Below are 15,950 nucleotides of genomic sequence, written 5' to 3' on the forward strand. Positions count from 1 at the left end.
ACCGGCCCCGGGTGCTGCTGGCCGCGGCCACCCGGAGACGCAGCGGCCGCGGTGACGGGGAGCGCCCTCCGCGCCCCGAGATGGCGGGGGAACGCTCCGCCGCCGGGAGGGCCGCGCTCCTCCCTGCCGGCCGGGAGACGGGGCGAGGAGGAGGAGGAGGCCCGGCCGATTTCGTGGCTCTCCTCCCGCCGGAGGTCAGCTCTCGGATTTTCAGCGACCTGGACGTCGAGAGCTTGTGTCACGCGGCCGTGACGTGCAAGGGCTGGCACCGCATCATCGAGAGCGACGACCGCTTATGGAGACACCACTGTTTGAGCGTGAGGGCCGTCTGCCAGCGGGAGATCGACTGCGATCGGGGAAATGGATATTCCTGGAAGGTAAATTTAACGTCGGTGACGTAATGTCGGCAGCGTCGAGGCTTCTGGGATCGGTAGTAGAACTATGTAAAGAAATTCCAACAGCACTTCTCATCTGTCCCAGCTTTATGGGATAACTGCTGTAATCACAGCGTGGCTCAGTAGTGTACCCCAACAGCTTGACATCTGGTTAAATGCACAGAGAGATGAAAGCAAGGCTGCCCTGTTTCCTACCCAGGACCACCTCTGGCTGGCTCAGCGTGCCCCGCTTACTCCTCACGCTGCCCCACATAGCCTCAGCCCTGATGTTCATCACGTCGAAGTCTGCACAGCCATAACATAGAAGAAAGCCCACATCTCACTAGACAGGGCCAGGGGAGAAGACAACATATTCCCGCTAGGCAGCGTGTGCTCTCTGGTTGTATTTCATGGGAATAGTTCTGCTGGTGAGGAAGGACTTCCCGGAAATTCATCCTAGGTAGCTCTGCCTCAATACACCTTGAGCGACGCGTATCCAGGAGAAAAAAAAAAATGGGGTGGAGAAGAGGAAGCACGCAGGAGCTTGGAGAAGCTGTTTTCAAACTCTCCCCACGCACACTCCCAGTTACAGCTGCTCTGAGGAGTTAGGAGCTGGACATGCTGGAAGATCTATCACTGTCGAGTCCAGCCTGCAAACTGAGGGAGATCAGGAAAGGAGTGGTTTCACAGTTACTACTCTGGACCAGCTGGAGGGTGATCCCCACCTCATTTTAGCTGGTGTGTTTGAGAGCAGGGCTGTGGTGCAGCACTGAAAAGAGAAGCAGCAGCAAAAACAAACAAACAAACAAACAGTTCTGGACTCTCACATTTCAGTAGAGGTGTTTCAGTATGAGGCAAAGCCTTGAGCAGGTAGTGGTTGCCCTTCAAACATACAGATCTTAGTCCTCTTGCACTGGAATTTCCAGAGCTCCCTGCACTGATTGTCTATTTTATCTGTATTTTGGAGAGGGGATTTGAAGCAGAAGCAACAATCACACCAAGTCAGCATTCTGTTGCACTAAAAGGTTGGCTGAACAGAATAATCTAGCCAGCCTGCATTAAGAGCCCAAACAAGAGTTAAAGGTCATAAATAACCTAAATAGGAAGAGAAAGTGAACCACACCTTTTTTAAGGAGTAAGGAGGAAGATTAATTCCTGGTTTAGGGTTTTGATCTTGACCCTCAAAGAATTGAGGCAAGAAGTGATTCTCCACCCAACTTAGAACAGAAAAGATGGAAGCAGACCAAGGTTCTTGGCAGCAGTACATCTTCCTGGGCTTAGCATCTAGATATCCAAAGACATGTTCCAAATCTTTTTTCTAGCATTACCTTTCCAGTGGAAAACTTACTTGTATTGAATGGAACTTAAATCAGTTCATTTCCAAGATTTGAGCTGTCTGTTTTTCCATCAGATCACATTACTGAGAAACTACTGGAAAAGCAAAGTGAAGCAAGAATGGCTGAGCGGGAAATACAGCAACATTCCTTCACAAAACACCTTGCCAGAGAAAAGCATGTATCCAATGGATGCTGACACATGGGGAGAAATCCTGGAAGCAGAACTTGAGAGATGAGAAACCAGTGCGGGTTCTTGCAACTCAAGAACCTTCTATCAACAACTCACAGACTGCCAAACTGTAAATATTTTGCCCTTCAAAAATCAGTTGTGTTTGCAAACATGTGGTGAAAGCTTCTCAAAAAAAAAGTTAGGTCTATCTTTTTTTTTATTTGCACTTCATTGTATTAATTTTCTGTAAAATTCTAAATAAGACTAAATATTTAGTTGTAATTTTATATTTGCAAATTTAATGTCCTGCTGTATTGTCAAAAAGATGTTGATTGTACTTTCAATTTGCACTTTTTATTTTGGAAGAGATGACTTTAAAAAAAAAAAAGTGTGTTTGACTTAAGTGTATCACATCAGCAGCACAACAGGAGAGCTCACAAAGGAAGGCTGGGGAAGGGACAAATCCAGACATTGGAAAGAGGACAAGGCAGCCACCTCAGGATCAGCTGAACATCCCCAGTGCCCATCTCAAGGGACAGAGCCCTCTCAGGGATCTTTTCTGAAGCTGCACCCATGGAGGTATTAGTGCTTGGCAGCGCTGCATTTCCACTGCCTGGCTGTGGGATTTCTGGATGAGGACCCACAGATTCAGGCACCAGGCAGGACTGAAGCAGCCATGTAACTTAACAGCCTCTCTGCCATCAGCTATGCATTTTAGTAATTTGCATGATGAGGAGTAGAGCAAAATTTACCACTTTAAACAAAGTAACTCAGATAACACAAAAGATAACACAACTTCATATATTTTTATAGCCAGGCTAAAACACATTCAGAAACTCAGTTTTTTCCTATGTGATGATCTCCCATCACACAGTCCTTGCTTTACCAGCACCAGTTTTTGGCACTGACTTTAAAAACTGCTGCTAACAAAAGAGGAGATGCCTGTCTCATTGCCTAAAATGAAAGTGACCACAAATTCAATTTATTACAATTCCATTTGAATATCACCTTTCCCTACCTACTTTGCACTAAACAGTAAAGTAAGTGGGAAAGCCCTGGGAAGTTCCCTATTGCTTGAGGTATTCCTACAAAATTCAGTCACTAATCTGGGACCAATTTTCTATAGAAAGACTTGTATCATGCTTATGAAACTTAGTTAATATGAAGTGATTTCAAATCAACTACTGCGGACTTTGGCAGAGGACCTTCTGGCAACAGCGTAAGAACAGAGGTGTTCTGTCATGAACATGAGGTTCAATGGCACTAGATTAGGCCCCTATTAGATTCAGAGTTTACTTACATTAGGTCCCGCCCTTACCTTTAAGGGGGCCCAATAACACTAGATGGAGCAGTAGAGCAGTTCTGCTCTGAAAATACAGACCATGGTCCTCCGGCCTAAGATACAGTACTGTTTTTTGTTCGATGGTGCTGGTTGTTAAACCAACCATTAGTTTAAACTTGCTTCCAACTTATGCATTTTTATTTTCTCACAATTATTTAACCATTGCAGAATATCTGGTGAAAATATTTAGTTTACTCCCCTTTACTGCAAGTGCCTGGGCTCACAGGCTGTTTATTGTAGGTGCCCCTATCTACAGGTCAAGGAAGAAACAGAACAGCCAGATAAAACTGGTAGTTCTAAAATGCTTCCAAGAACAGTGTGTTACCTGATCGCTTTTCTAGTTTGGAGCATTCAACAGATTTCATCAAAACTGATCTACTTCCCTCGGCCTCCGACATTTTCCCCGTTAGAACAGTTTTCAGTTCGTAAGCACCAGTAGCTTTTCTAAACCATGAGTAGCATATCTAATCGAGACAGCTTTCTCATCAATTACATTGTGTGACTGGATAATGTTTCTTATACATCTTTTGCGATTTAGTCCTTATAGGTGAGTGTTAGTCCCAGGATCAGTACCCTGTTGCACTAGGTTTTATAAAGATGCATAACACCTCCCTTTACTGCCAAAAGAGATGACTACTACATTAGCCTAAATGGATGCAGTACCCAAAATTCACTGAAGCTTCTGCTATCACCCTGCTGCCAAACATGGCTGAAGTGTAACTCAGAGTAAAGAGCATTGCTAAGTATAGTGGGTGCAGCACACAGCTCAATGAATTGCAAACACTGCTTCCTTTATATAAACTATTCTGCTCTAAGATTATATCTAGTTAGTTCAAATTAAAAAAAAAAAAGAAACAAAAAACCCCACACACCCAAGCGCAACAGTTTTTCCATTGAAGGTGCTGCCTCACTCCCTGCTCACAGTGTTTTACCCTGACTTTAAGACAGCTAGAAGTGAAAAAAAGTGCATATAAATTAATAATGAAGAAAATAATACTAGCAGTACATTCTCATCACTTCAGGAGTGCTCAATTTATTAATCATAAGACAGGAAAAGTGCACAATAATGGATCTAGGCCCTCACCCTTCTCCTCACCCAGCCTCCTCCTGTTACCTCCAGTCTCTGTAACTCCCAGACATTTATCCCCTCTTTCTGGTCCTTTCCTGCCCCTCAGCTGTCAGTTCTCATGTATTTGTTTCAGGATACAATTTTTAAATAGAATAATTCTGGTATAAATCCTGACACAGGGTTGTTTCACCATGCACTTAGCTGTAGCTTTTCCCCATTCTCTTATGAGCGTAGGAATTGCCAGCATCTGTCATACCTCTACCTCTGTTCAGATCAGGTGGCTGTGCCTCTTTAAACACACAAGGAATTAACACTCAGCTATGTAATTAGACAAGGCCTGGATCTTTAAACCTGGAGTAGCAGTGGTATAAGTTTCTCATGAAAAATCTACTACTGAAAGAAAAAAACAAGCATTTAAGTACAAGTTCTCATGAACACAAAGCTTGCTTCCCCTCTGACTCTGAGCCCCTCCTTTAAGGATTTTAAGTCCTCCTGGAGGTTCCATTATATCAGTTCTGGTCTTCTGGTTTACCCATCTCTGCCTCTGCACCACCCACTCAGCCTCTCAGCTCCACTGCAAGCTGGATGTGCTCTCTTCCCTTTAAAGACACCCCAGCAGCATCTATCGGTCCAAACAGTGGCACTTCCTAAACTAGCCGGTTTGGGCTCGTCTCTTTCCCCTCCTACCTGCAAACAAAAAACTACTGAAATGCCAGAAACAGGAGGATCATACTGGTGCCTGAATTAGCGCTAACGCATAGGTATCCTTCCCCAGAGAGCATTCTCAGCAGCTAAGGTCACACATGTAAAGCCCACCTAGCAGCTCAGGACATGCACCAGCTATCCTCACACTTAGGTGGCTGGTGAAACCCTTTTTCTGCTCCAGTGCCCAGTGCTCTTGCCCGTACGTTTTTGAGGAAGTGGAAAGTTCTACTTTAGCAAACCCCACCGACCTTCCCACTGCATTCACACACCAATTCTACCCTCCTACTCAGAAGATGTCAGCTGCAGAAAGGTGCTCAAGTTGCCCATTGCCCAGGCATCGCATTACCCACATGGCCTTCCTGCCATTTACCTTCCTGCCCGCTCAGCCTTCCTAAGACAGGCCTTTTGAGAGAGCACATGAAGCTTGTGTGGTGCAGAGCAAATAGGATGTCCTCTGCCCACACACTCCAATTATGCAACATGGACTCAAACCAGCCAGGCTTCTGGGATGAAAAAAAGTTGCCCTGCTGCACAAAATGTCCTGAGCTGCTGCACAAAGCTGGACATCAAAATGCTGGCACTGAAGCTCAACCTGAGGTCCATATTTTATTTCTGCATTTCCAAAACTGCCTGTGGTGTTAGCACCTTCCTTGCAACTACTTAGTATTGCAGTGCTCCATTTTTGAAGGGAGGAGCTGACAGTGTGGCTTTATTTCATCATGGTGCAGGATGTGGCTTTGGGCCATTGCTATTAACAGTCAGACTAAACAAAAACTAATGCACAAAATGTTTAATCACCACAGATTTTTCTTCATTAGACCACTCAAATTTCAAAGCTAATTTTGTCAAGAAGTGTTTCTGCCGATAGGCAGGCACTAATTTTTCGTGTCTCTATCCTGGTCATCTCTGGAAGGTACCAAGTAACAGTTATCCCAAAGGAAGACAGAACAGTTGGGCTCAGGACTGGGATCAGCTGCTTCAGCCACCAGAGCTGACAGAAAGGTAATAAAGGCATACAGATGAGAGAATTTGGGTGGTGGTGGTGTTATTTTTTTATTTTCTCTCCAAATGAACTTGGGTAGAGGTGTATCAGATTCCCAAGAGCATCCTGACGCTTTGTGGTTGTTTTTCAGCATATTGCTTGTTCAGAAAAGTCTGTCCCCAAAACCATGGAAGAAATCACCTGCTGCATTTAACACTGTGAGTCAGCAGCGGCTTCTGATCAGCACACCACCACTAAGAATTGGGGGTTGGTGGTGTGCTGCTTTTTTTCAGGCCTTAGTGCTAAGGGCTAGACCCATTTCTACTATTCTGGTAAACCAAAAAAACCTAAGCTACAACTGTGAGTAGAAGGGGGACAAGAAGAGAGGTGATGGACAGCAAACTCAGAGGTCCCACGGGACCTGCCAAGACGAAACCCGAAAGGACAATTCTATGTACCGGCACAGTTACCAGCTGTGTCGTGTCCCGTCCCCTCCCCCAACTCCTCAGAATTGTCCTGTCCAACATTGCCACCCACGTCCAGCAAACATGGATTTACAAAGCTGGGGGGGGGGGGTGTGGGGGTGGAGGTGGATAAAAATCACACTGCTAGAGCATGCAAATTAGGTACAACATTAACTTTTTTGATCCACATTTTAAAATATTGTTAGAATTCCACGTGCTGGTTTTAATGCATGGTCCTTAAAAATCTTAACAGGCAAAGGAGCTGCTGCTTGCCAATACAGGAATGTCGACTGCATAGGCTGTTTTGTTGCCGAGATACCAAACACTTGAAGCTCTACACAAAGACTTCTCCAGATGCCACAAGACACCGTTGGCCATGAGATAATGTATTAACCATAACACTAAATATTGCTTTTAAACATCTGTGATCTCAGAACACCAAACACAAAAGGCCACAAAATGCTACCAGCTACCTATTGGGAGATTCAACTTGAAGGCTGAAATGAAGGTATAGGTTGAGTAAGTTGGGAACAGAGGGAAACAAAGCAAAGAACCAGCCACCTTAAGCCTTTAATCCTAACAGGGGAAAAAAGATAAGTTGAGAAAGGCAAAATATTTTTTGCAGCAGCAGTATCATACAGGTAATAAATGAAATATGACAATATCCCATAAGAACTTTATTCATCTGTTCCAATTGAGGGAATATTTTCAATAGCTTCCACTATTTTTCCATCACAATGCTAAAGACAAGAGTACTGTACCAATTTAGCCAGGAGATCCCAACGCCTAGGTTTCACAAGATAAAGTATATAGCCATTTGACAGCCAATAACAGAAACGTGCCTCAAGTTTCATCTAGTGTGGCTGACCAAACTAATCAGCTTTTCCAATGCACCTTTGTTTTTGAACATCACTAGTCTGTAGACAATTTTATCACTAAATTATGCTGCTCTTTAAAGTCATTCTAACATGCAACTCTTATCAACAGATGCACTTAGAGATAATAACACTGGCAGCTCCTCAAATGCTTAAATAGGGAGACTATAATGGCACTCAATACCCATAGAGTAACTAAACATCTATATGCAGCATGATGGTATGAGGAGATGAGAGGAAGTTTTTGCTGTTCTAGAGGGGTAACTACGGACCACATGGTATGTTGTAGCACATCTAAAATGCCATTAGGCATTTATGTTTATGTATCCAAGTTCCACTCTATGATGCCTACAAAGCAGAGGCACAAGCTCTCTTTTTAGATTAGGAAGTTTAGGTCAAATAGCTTTAAGAAGAAGGAGGTGGGGTTGGGGGAAGAGGAGAAAGAGGAAATTGGAGATGTAACGTGGGACAAAAGGCCTTCCTTTAAGTAAAAAAATTAAGTTAAAAAAAAAAGAAAAAACTAACCTTACTTTACCAGTCACATACCAGAAAGATGAAATATTTCCTTTTATTAATCAGAAAACTGCATAGGAGTGCTAAAAATCTGATACAAACAACTCTCCCTATTATTCAAAAATGTCTCACACATGCGTGTTGATTTTGTTACTGTACTTTCACCATCACATACGAGGGAGACACACAGCAACTTAAGCCTTCAAAGCAGGACACCTACATACACAGATAACAGAAGCAATAAAGGACAAAAGAGATAGTTTCTTATTTTTATATACTTCTGTGCTTAAGAAAGGATTTTCAGGCTTTTCCTTATGGTGTGGACATAGGTACATGAAAAGACTGATTATACATTGATTTGTATAATGGATACTCTATCAGTCTGCAACAGGTTGTTCTAGTATATTTGATAAAGGGGCTAATGGCAATACTCTAAGAAGAAAGTTCTCAATGTCCTTTTAGCATCTGGGTTTGAGGACATGGGAAGATTGGGGTGTCTAGTTTTGGATTTTTTTTTTTTTTTTTTTTTTTAAATTAAACTAGTTGATCCCCAGTTCCTTCTCCTCTCCCTTGATCACTCTGGTTTATTAATATTCCAGATTTTGGTGAAAGACATACTGAAGGCAAATTTTAAAAAATTATTAATGTAATTTCCCTCTCTTTCAACTGCTGGAAGCAAAAGTCCATCAGTTTCATCAGCATTTGCCTTCAATTCCTGTCCTCTCTCCTTCTCAGTCATCTTTTAGTGGGATGGAGAAAGAAAGGGTAATGTGTTGCCATTTTAAAAAAAGGCAGAGTCTATGCAGGGAAGGTGAAGAGTTTCACTATACCACATTACACTTACAATGGAAGTCCAATGAAGTAAGAAAAGCGGCATTTTCCTCAGCTTTCACACACAGTTTTATTCTCCCTTCAACCAAACTGAAAGAAAAAAATTAAGCAATCTACAAGAACCAGAAACAGTGTGGAAAACCACAGTTTTGGTTCTAAATGCAAAGCAGGAAGCCCTATGTTCTAATCCAGGAAAAAAAAAAAAAAACCAACAAACTTATTTTGAAGCCAAATGAGAAGCTCTATTTCAAGAAGTCTCACAAGTAATAACAAAAGAAGAACCTTGTTTTCAGTCAGAGATTTTTGAAGGGTGTTTTTTGTTTGCTTGGCTTGCAGATCACCAACCCACCATTTTAAGAGGTAAAGCAGTTCCTAAAATACCTTCAAAAGGTGATGAAGTAACCACATGCAAATTATTCTTCATGCATCAGATTCAGACTTCATTTATATCACCATCCCATATAACAAAAACAACTCACAGACACAGATGGCAGCTCCCTGCCACATTCATTTTTCACATCAGCCAGGACTAAGTCTCATTCTCATACTGAAGCTACTTCTGCAGAGCTCACAAAACACACTCTCCTCTTTCAGGCTCTAATCCAGCAACTGCTGAAGCCAGATGGGAGCACTGCAAAGGCTCCACATTGCAACAAGGCTCCCTCTAGCAGCTGAGCCGTGTACCTCCATATGCAGTGTTTACTGGATTGTAAGAAAAAGTAACACCTGTGGCTGAAAGCTTGTTGGGCCACTGCAGTCCTCATGGATGTTATTTTTTCAGTGTATGTGCATGTGGTTTGCTTTGTCCTGTTTTCTTTTAAACCATGGAAGAAGGAGCTCCATGTCTACATGGATGTTTTTATGGGTGCACGGTTAACAAACATTCCTGAAAACCTGACTGCAGTAAGCACGTAGGCAGCATTCCAGGGGAGGGAAAACTGCTCAATGTAAGATGTGGCAAGTCAAACACAAACCTAAGAGGATCTTTATAGTAGATTATATCATACAAGTCTTACGGTAATTGAAGATTATAAATATAGTCCTGATATACAATGGTTTATTTTGCTGTCCTTTAGTCTATGAAAAAAGACTAATTCATGTTATAAGGAAAAAAGGAACTGATGCTGATGTAGTAATTGCTGAGTGTATAGAAGTGTGATTTAAATAGTTAGAGGGTGAAAACAGATGGAGAAAGCATGGCACATGAAGGTCTGCTCTTCTATTTTTCCTCTTTCAATTAGTAGTTCCTTGTCCTAGGCCTGCTCTCTCTTCTCTTGTGCTAGTATTCAGGATACATGCCTCTTCCATGCCTTCTGAGTAACTAGGCTGGCCTCATAATCTATGATAGATTTGTAGCTGCTTTTTAATACAGAATTCCCTTAGACAAGATCTATTTAGTATCTCTAGAAATTGTAATGATACAAAACTAACCTTCTTATTTTCTCATATACAGACATCTGTTACAATAGTCCTCGCCACCTTGTCTCAACTCTAGTAGCTCTGTCCTTAGCGATTTTCCTGCCTAAGTTCAAGGGTTGTGGCAATTGTCATCATCTCACACACAGTTCCTATGGTCAGACTGCTGTGGCATTCAGGTACCTACTTTGATTTTCAAAAGGACTGCCATGAGTTAGGAAACCAAATGTCTGTGAAAACTAGCCCCATAATAACCCTGGTCCTCAATTCATCGCTTGTGAAGAGCTTATCAGAGAGAAAGGTCTGTGAAATGTATTGTTTTTCTTGCCAGGCCTTGTCTGAAAATGGACTATAGCACATTCACCCTGGAACGCAGAGCTAATTATTGATGTCAAGAAACGCATGAGAACCTGACTAAAAGGAAGAAGAGTTTGGAGTCACTCCCAGTACCAGTCTCAGGCAAATGAAAGCATTTATAGCAGGAAATGTAGGTAGGGTGGCATCAGATATACTCTTCCAATCTTCCAATCGTTTCCACCAAGAAGTAGAGACACCTACAAACCCTTGTGATCTATCTTCAGAAGAACTACCTATAAGGTTAGAGACCCTATCGATACAGTCAAACAGGTACAAGCATCAGAGCTCTTCCACAAATATACTGACTAGCACCATATACCAGAGAAAATACTGTCCATAGGTGGGCAGCTGTACACTTGACTGGGCACAGGGAAAAATAACAAGGTCAAAGACTGGTAAAACTTTTTAGTTTTATTAAAAATTGGCAGTTGCATCCCTCCTTTGCTAAGTTGGGCAAGTTTCTGTTGTTTGGTTCTGTGGGGTGGTTTTCTATTTTCCTGTGCCATAGGGTATTTTTGGGTTAGTGAGGTCTGAAGGCAAAAATAAGCAGCAACCACAAAGCAATTACCAAGAAAGCAGGCTGAGCAAACAGGGTATCTTTTTGCCATGAATCTTCCTTCCTCAGAATGATAGACTAGGCTTCAGCGATCCTGTCAGCTTGTGTGAGATACAGGAAATGTCTGCCAGAAGCCAATTTCCTCTGGATGTCTTAAATAGGCATGACGATGCAGTGTCTGCCAGCCTGTTGCCCCTGCAAGGCTGTGTTTTCTTTATGATAAGCAATACTAAGGCAAAAGACCTTCATGTTCATTAGCTCAGATATAGGTATAATTAAGCAGAATTGAAAAGAAGCTTTAGTTCCAGATTTTTTTTAGACTGAAGAGATACGAATAAGAATTCTTAAGGATAAGGTACCTTATTAGATCTACAGAGTTCTAAAAGTTTTGAAGTTTACTAGCACTCAGAAACATCAGTCTCCATCCAGAACAGTCTACATGCACAATCTGACATTAACTTGACTTTCAACTCCTGCTTAAAATTTAAGACTTAGAAGTTTGATACATACAGTCAGCCAAAAATATAAGGATTGATCAGGTAAACTGATCCTGTCAAATAATAATGTTTATTTCAGTTACAGCAAGCATAACGTTTCTCTTATATTAGTAAGGCATAGAGCCAAGGACTGAGTATATTGCTGGAGGTTAAAAAAGAAAAACCTAAACAAAACCACTTCAAAGCAGTAGTTCAAGTAAGTAACCCATGGATCCTTTCCCTTCTCCTGTAAGATTCTTAATTAAAATACAGGTCAAATCAGCAGTGTATGACACCCTAGCAACTGCTTTGGAGACCTAAATGAAGGGAAACAATGGTCCTAGAGCAGATTCTTGTGGAGAAATTTAGCAAAGGTCAAAATCAGGTGATAAAGAAGTTGAACTGAGATTGCTTTGTGTTTGAAATACTGTGGGAAGAGACTTTTCCTAATACCACTGTCACTGAGTTGTACTTGCTTTCCACGTGGTGTTTCCATAGCTGTCTGCATTCTTCCCTTCCTTTACACTGAAGTATTATAAAGGAGTGGATCATGTTTCCAAGTGACTTGATTTCTTTCCTTAAATCTGTGGCATAACTTGTATAGGTGAACAAGCAGTAAAAAGATCTGGTAAAGAAGAAAGTGTAAAGTTTGTCTTGGGAAGACTTTGAAGTATCTGAAGATACTGAAACAACACAGGCTGAATGGTAAGTGACGGGTTGAGCTCCTCACTTGTAGTCAGTGACATGACCCTGTCCCCTGTTAATGGTGAAATTCTCACTATCAGCTGTGGCAGTAGGGAAAGGTGTAAGGTACAACCTTCCCAAGGTAGACCAATTACTCTAAGCAGCACACACTAATATGGCATTTTCTGTGCTATAATTTAGTAAAATATTACCATAACACAAATGGAAGAATGTTAGTTTGTTAGTGCCCACTATAGTATTGAAACTTACTACCCACCCTCACCCCCAACCTAGAAGCCTTAGGAAATCTTTCTGGATGATCTTGTTTTCTCTCAGTGAAATGCTAAAATTTCTGTTCTGAGTAATGAATTTCAGTTGTCTGTCTTCTCGCTGGCAGATCATCTTCATTTTCCAGTCCTAGCAACTGCCTGAATTGCTTTGATCCACTCTGTACGCTCTGCAGACGAAGCTGCTTGCAAGTAATAGTGGATTTCATTTGCTGTGATGATTTCAAAGAGGATGTTGTCAACATCATACTTCTTGGCTACAGCAAAGAAATAAGGAAGTCATCTCTGAGAGAATAAAAACTTGTATTTACAATGTTTCTTCGTTTACACACTATAAGGGGATTTCCTTCCTTTCTACAGCTGTGCCTGATCAGGCCTTTGCAAACAGATTGCAAGATTAGGTCCATGAAAAAGGTCTCTCTCTTGGAGAAACAACCCATGAATTCTGCACATTTCACCTTCAGGAGTCTCTGGTTAACTGATCTCCAATAATGGAAGGATCTGCAATCCTGCAGACAGGTCATATTCCCCAAACCCTCCCATGCCTTGTCAGCTACAAAACCAAGACATTTAAGTTTATGTCACATCCAGAATCTCTGGTTCTTTTCATATCTGCCAGCACAGCCTACACAAATGCTGAGATGCCAACAGACTTTCTTGCTGGGTATGACAGTCTGCCTCTCCTGTGGAGAGGAGAATGCATGGAATGAGTGTTTCTTGTTCCTTGCAGCAACGCTTAACCATTGCTGTTCCCACAACTTCTAGTTTTGGGAGGGAACAGAATGTGAACAGTAATAATTTGTTGGCATAACCATTTCTAACATAAAGCTTCCACCCCAAATTCATCAACTAAAAAGAGCAATCTCAGCTTACTTTGTCTAAGGCCAGTTATCCTAACATAGGGGTGGTGTCATCCTTTTGACAAGTCTTCCCTGAACAACTGACAAAACACAAGATTCCCTGTTGCTACCTTTACCACAGTATCCTTCTCCAGCAATAGAGAGACTAGTTACTGGAAGAATTACTGAATCATTGCACATAGATTGCTTTTGAATAAAAACAACTTGTGGTTTCAGGCAGATTGAAAGAATGTACCAAAAACTTATTACACAGCTCATTCAATATGGTTCCTTACAGTCTGGCATATCTTCCACTGCTGTCACCACACAGCCTCTCAAGTGAATTGCTCCTAGTGGTTCTTCTCCCTGGTGAGGACATGAAATCAAAATGAAATACAATACTTCTGAAAGTATTCACATGTTAATATCTGCTACAGCTCCAGAATGGAAAGAAAAACATTTGCTGACTTTGTATGTCACCTGGGAAACCAGGGGATCCTCAGTCTGTGTATGACATGGAAGGTGGCGTGTGTGGCAGGCAGAAGACATGCAAATAAATAGGAAATCTCTTTTTGGGATTTGGAATTCAGTATCTGCAGAGTATTTAGCATGTCCTGAACAAAGGTACAAGAATATAAGCCTTGTGCCGACTATAACTTTTCCTTTGATGTCACAGTGAATAGAAACAAAAGATTAGTTAGAAAGAGTAGATCTAAGAAGCAGTCTTACCAAGCAGCAGGAGCAGCTATACCCTTACTTACAATTTGGCCTCTTGTGCACTTCAGGACTGTGATAGTCAAAGAAGGGGTGAAGATGCATTTTTGTTGGCATAAGCCTGAAAGAAGCAGTCCCTATAAGCTGACACAGCTCAGCCCTTTGGGAAGGGAAGGCAGGAGTGGGAATGGCAAGCTGGGAATAGGGAGGTCAAAAACTCCTCAGTGTTGATTCTCCAGTGTGTCTAGGCTGCCCCTGCCAAGGGGCACAGGCACGGCTTAAAGCACCTGTAACCCACAACACAACGGCACTGCCTCTGCAGCAATGCAGGATGAAATAAAACCCGTGGGCTCAATCTACCTGAATGTCAGCTTTTGTGGGGCAGATTTTGTCAGTGACAATGCCCTTTCCTTTCTCAGGGCAGGGTTTGGCCTGTTAGAATGACACAAGAAATGGAACACCATGTGTCAGCCTGACACAGAAAATACCTCAATTATAAACTGCAAAATTACTGTATTATGTTCATTTGAGCTTATGACCTAGTTCATTTTAATCAAGTGAGAGCACACATTAATTCTAATTAATCACAGATTAGAGGTGAGAGCACAGTTCAGTGCTGCCTGTTCCCACATCTGAATTGGCAACCCCAGAAACCATCCTCCCCTCTGCTTTTCCAGAAGGTGGCCAGGCAGCACAATCACAAACAGCCCCACTGTCCTGCTTGGTCTTCCTCATCACACACTCCCATGCAAATACTCCATTCAAATATTTCTGCAGGAAGGCAGCTTTAAAACAAACAGGGGAATAAACCAAAGTTGGCCAAATGTCTCTTACTCCAGCAGGATCATAGTAGTGAAGATAAGCAGGGTCCTCTCTTAAAACAAACTTTCTCACTTTCCAGTTCTTCCTCCGATGTCCCTAGGAAAATTAAAAAACCAGGAATGTTATGAACTGCTTTGCCTGCAGGTGCTCACAGTCAGCTTACCCACACATGAGAGAACATACAAATACAAAAGGGAGAAAGATTTGTATTTTGGACAGGAAATATTCACTGGAGTAGAACTTGAATCTGGGCTTTCTGCATCCCACTGTTTTGCACAACTGGGCTACCACACTGTTTTCTCTTTTTATTTTTGTACAAAGTAGAACAGCTTCAACATGTGAGATTCCCCTAAACACATCTCATAGTCTAGTAGCTATGACATTCACACAAGGTCTGTGAGAACTGGGCTTAAATGTTTGCCAGAAAACATGGCTGCAAAATGTCTTGCAGGAAGGTACCTTGAACTATTGGCAAGAATGGGCTGAAGGTTCTTCTCTCCCTGCAAAGACAACAACAACAACAACAACAGGCCTATCTGGCTCAACCACCCTGGAGAGGATTTGTGGCTGAGAATCTCAAGCAGAAATAACACCACCTTCTGATATGGATATAGATGCCTGTCCTGGTTTTGGCTGGGATAGAGTTAATTTTCTTTCTAGTAGCTGGTATAGTGTTATGTCTTGGATTCAGTATAAGAAGAATATTGATAACACACTAATGTTGCTAAGCAGTGTTTAGACTAAGTCAAGGATTTTTCAGCTTCTCATGCCCAGCCAACAAGAAGGCTGGAGGGGCACAAGAAGTTGGGAGGGGACACAGCCAGGACAGCTGACCCAAACTGGCTAAAAGGGTATTCAATACCAGGTGACGTCATGCCCAGTATGTAAGATGGGGGTAGTTGGGCTGGGGGGGATGGCTGCTTGGGAACTAACTGGGCATCAGTTGGCAAATGGTGAGCAATTGCATTGTGCATCACTTGTTTTGTATATTCCAATCCTTTTATTATTATTGTCATTTTATTATTGTTGTTATTATCATTATTAGTTTCTTCCTTTCTGTTCTATTAAACTGTTATCTCAACCCATGAGTTGTACCTTTTTCCTTCTGATTCTCTCCCCCATCCCACTGGTAGGGGGG

The 15,950-nt window shown here is 42.1% G+C and overlaps 2 protein-coding genes across 14 annotated transcripts in view; one reads left to right on the top strand and one right to left on the bottom strand.

The window, feature by feature from the left end:
• The first annotated feature begins 80 nt into the window (after nucleotides 1-80).
• Nucleotides 81-2,284, top strand: FBXO48 (F-box protein 48). Its single transcript, XM_075035535.1, has 2 exons — nucleotides 81-377; nucleotides 1,786-2,284. The coding sequence occupies exons 1-2, from the start codon at nucleotides 81-83 to the stop codon at nucleotides 1,945-1,947; spliced, it is 459 nt and encodes a 152-aa protein (XP_074891636.1). The 3' UTR covers nucleotides 1,948-2,284.
• Nucleotides 2,285-11,538: 9,254 nt separating this feature from the next.
• Nucleotides 11,539-15,950, bottom strand: part of PLEK (pleckstrin) — a 64,160-nt gene continuing 59,748 nt past the window's right edge. For 12 of the 13 annotated variants that reach the window (XM_075035520.1, XM_075035519.1, XM_075035528.1 and 9 more), the window contains 3 exons: nucleotides 14,825-14,908; nucleotides 13,573-13,642; nucleotides 11,539-12,694 (listed from right to left, as the gene is read on the bottom strand). In XM_075035520.1, the coding sequence (XP_074891621.1) occupies nucleotides 12,555-12,694; nucleotides 13,573-13,642; nucleotides 14,825-14,908 (294 nt within the window). In that variant the 3' untranslated portion in view covers nucleotides 11,539-12,554. Of the gene's footprint in view, nucleotides 12,695-13,572; nucleotides 13,643-14,824; nucleotides 14,909-15,950 lie in introns of those variants that run through there. The other variant, XR_012651624.1, reaches the window with a different exon arrangement.

Source organism: Buteo buteo, chromosome 9, assembly GCF_964188355.1.
Source record: "Buteo buteo chromosome 9, bButBut1.hap1.1, whole genome shotgun sequence".
Lineage (NCBI taxonomy): Eukaryota > Metazoa > Chordata > Aves > Accipitriformes > Accipitridae > Buteo > Buteo buteo.

What these genes read in the sequence shown, in the direction of transcription:
- FBXO48 (XM_075035535.1), top strand. Translation starts at nt 81, where the DNA reads ATGGCGGGGGAACGCTCCGCCGCCGGGAGGGCCGCGCTCCTCCCTGCC. An exon ending in GAAATGGATATTCCTGGAAG is followed by an intron (nt 378 to 1,785) that starts GTAAATTTAACG and finishes TTTTTCCATCAG; the next exon opens with ATCACATTACTGAGAAACTA.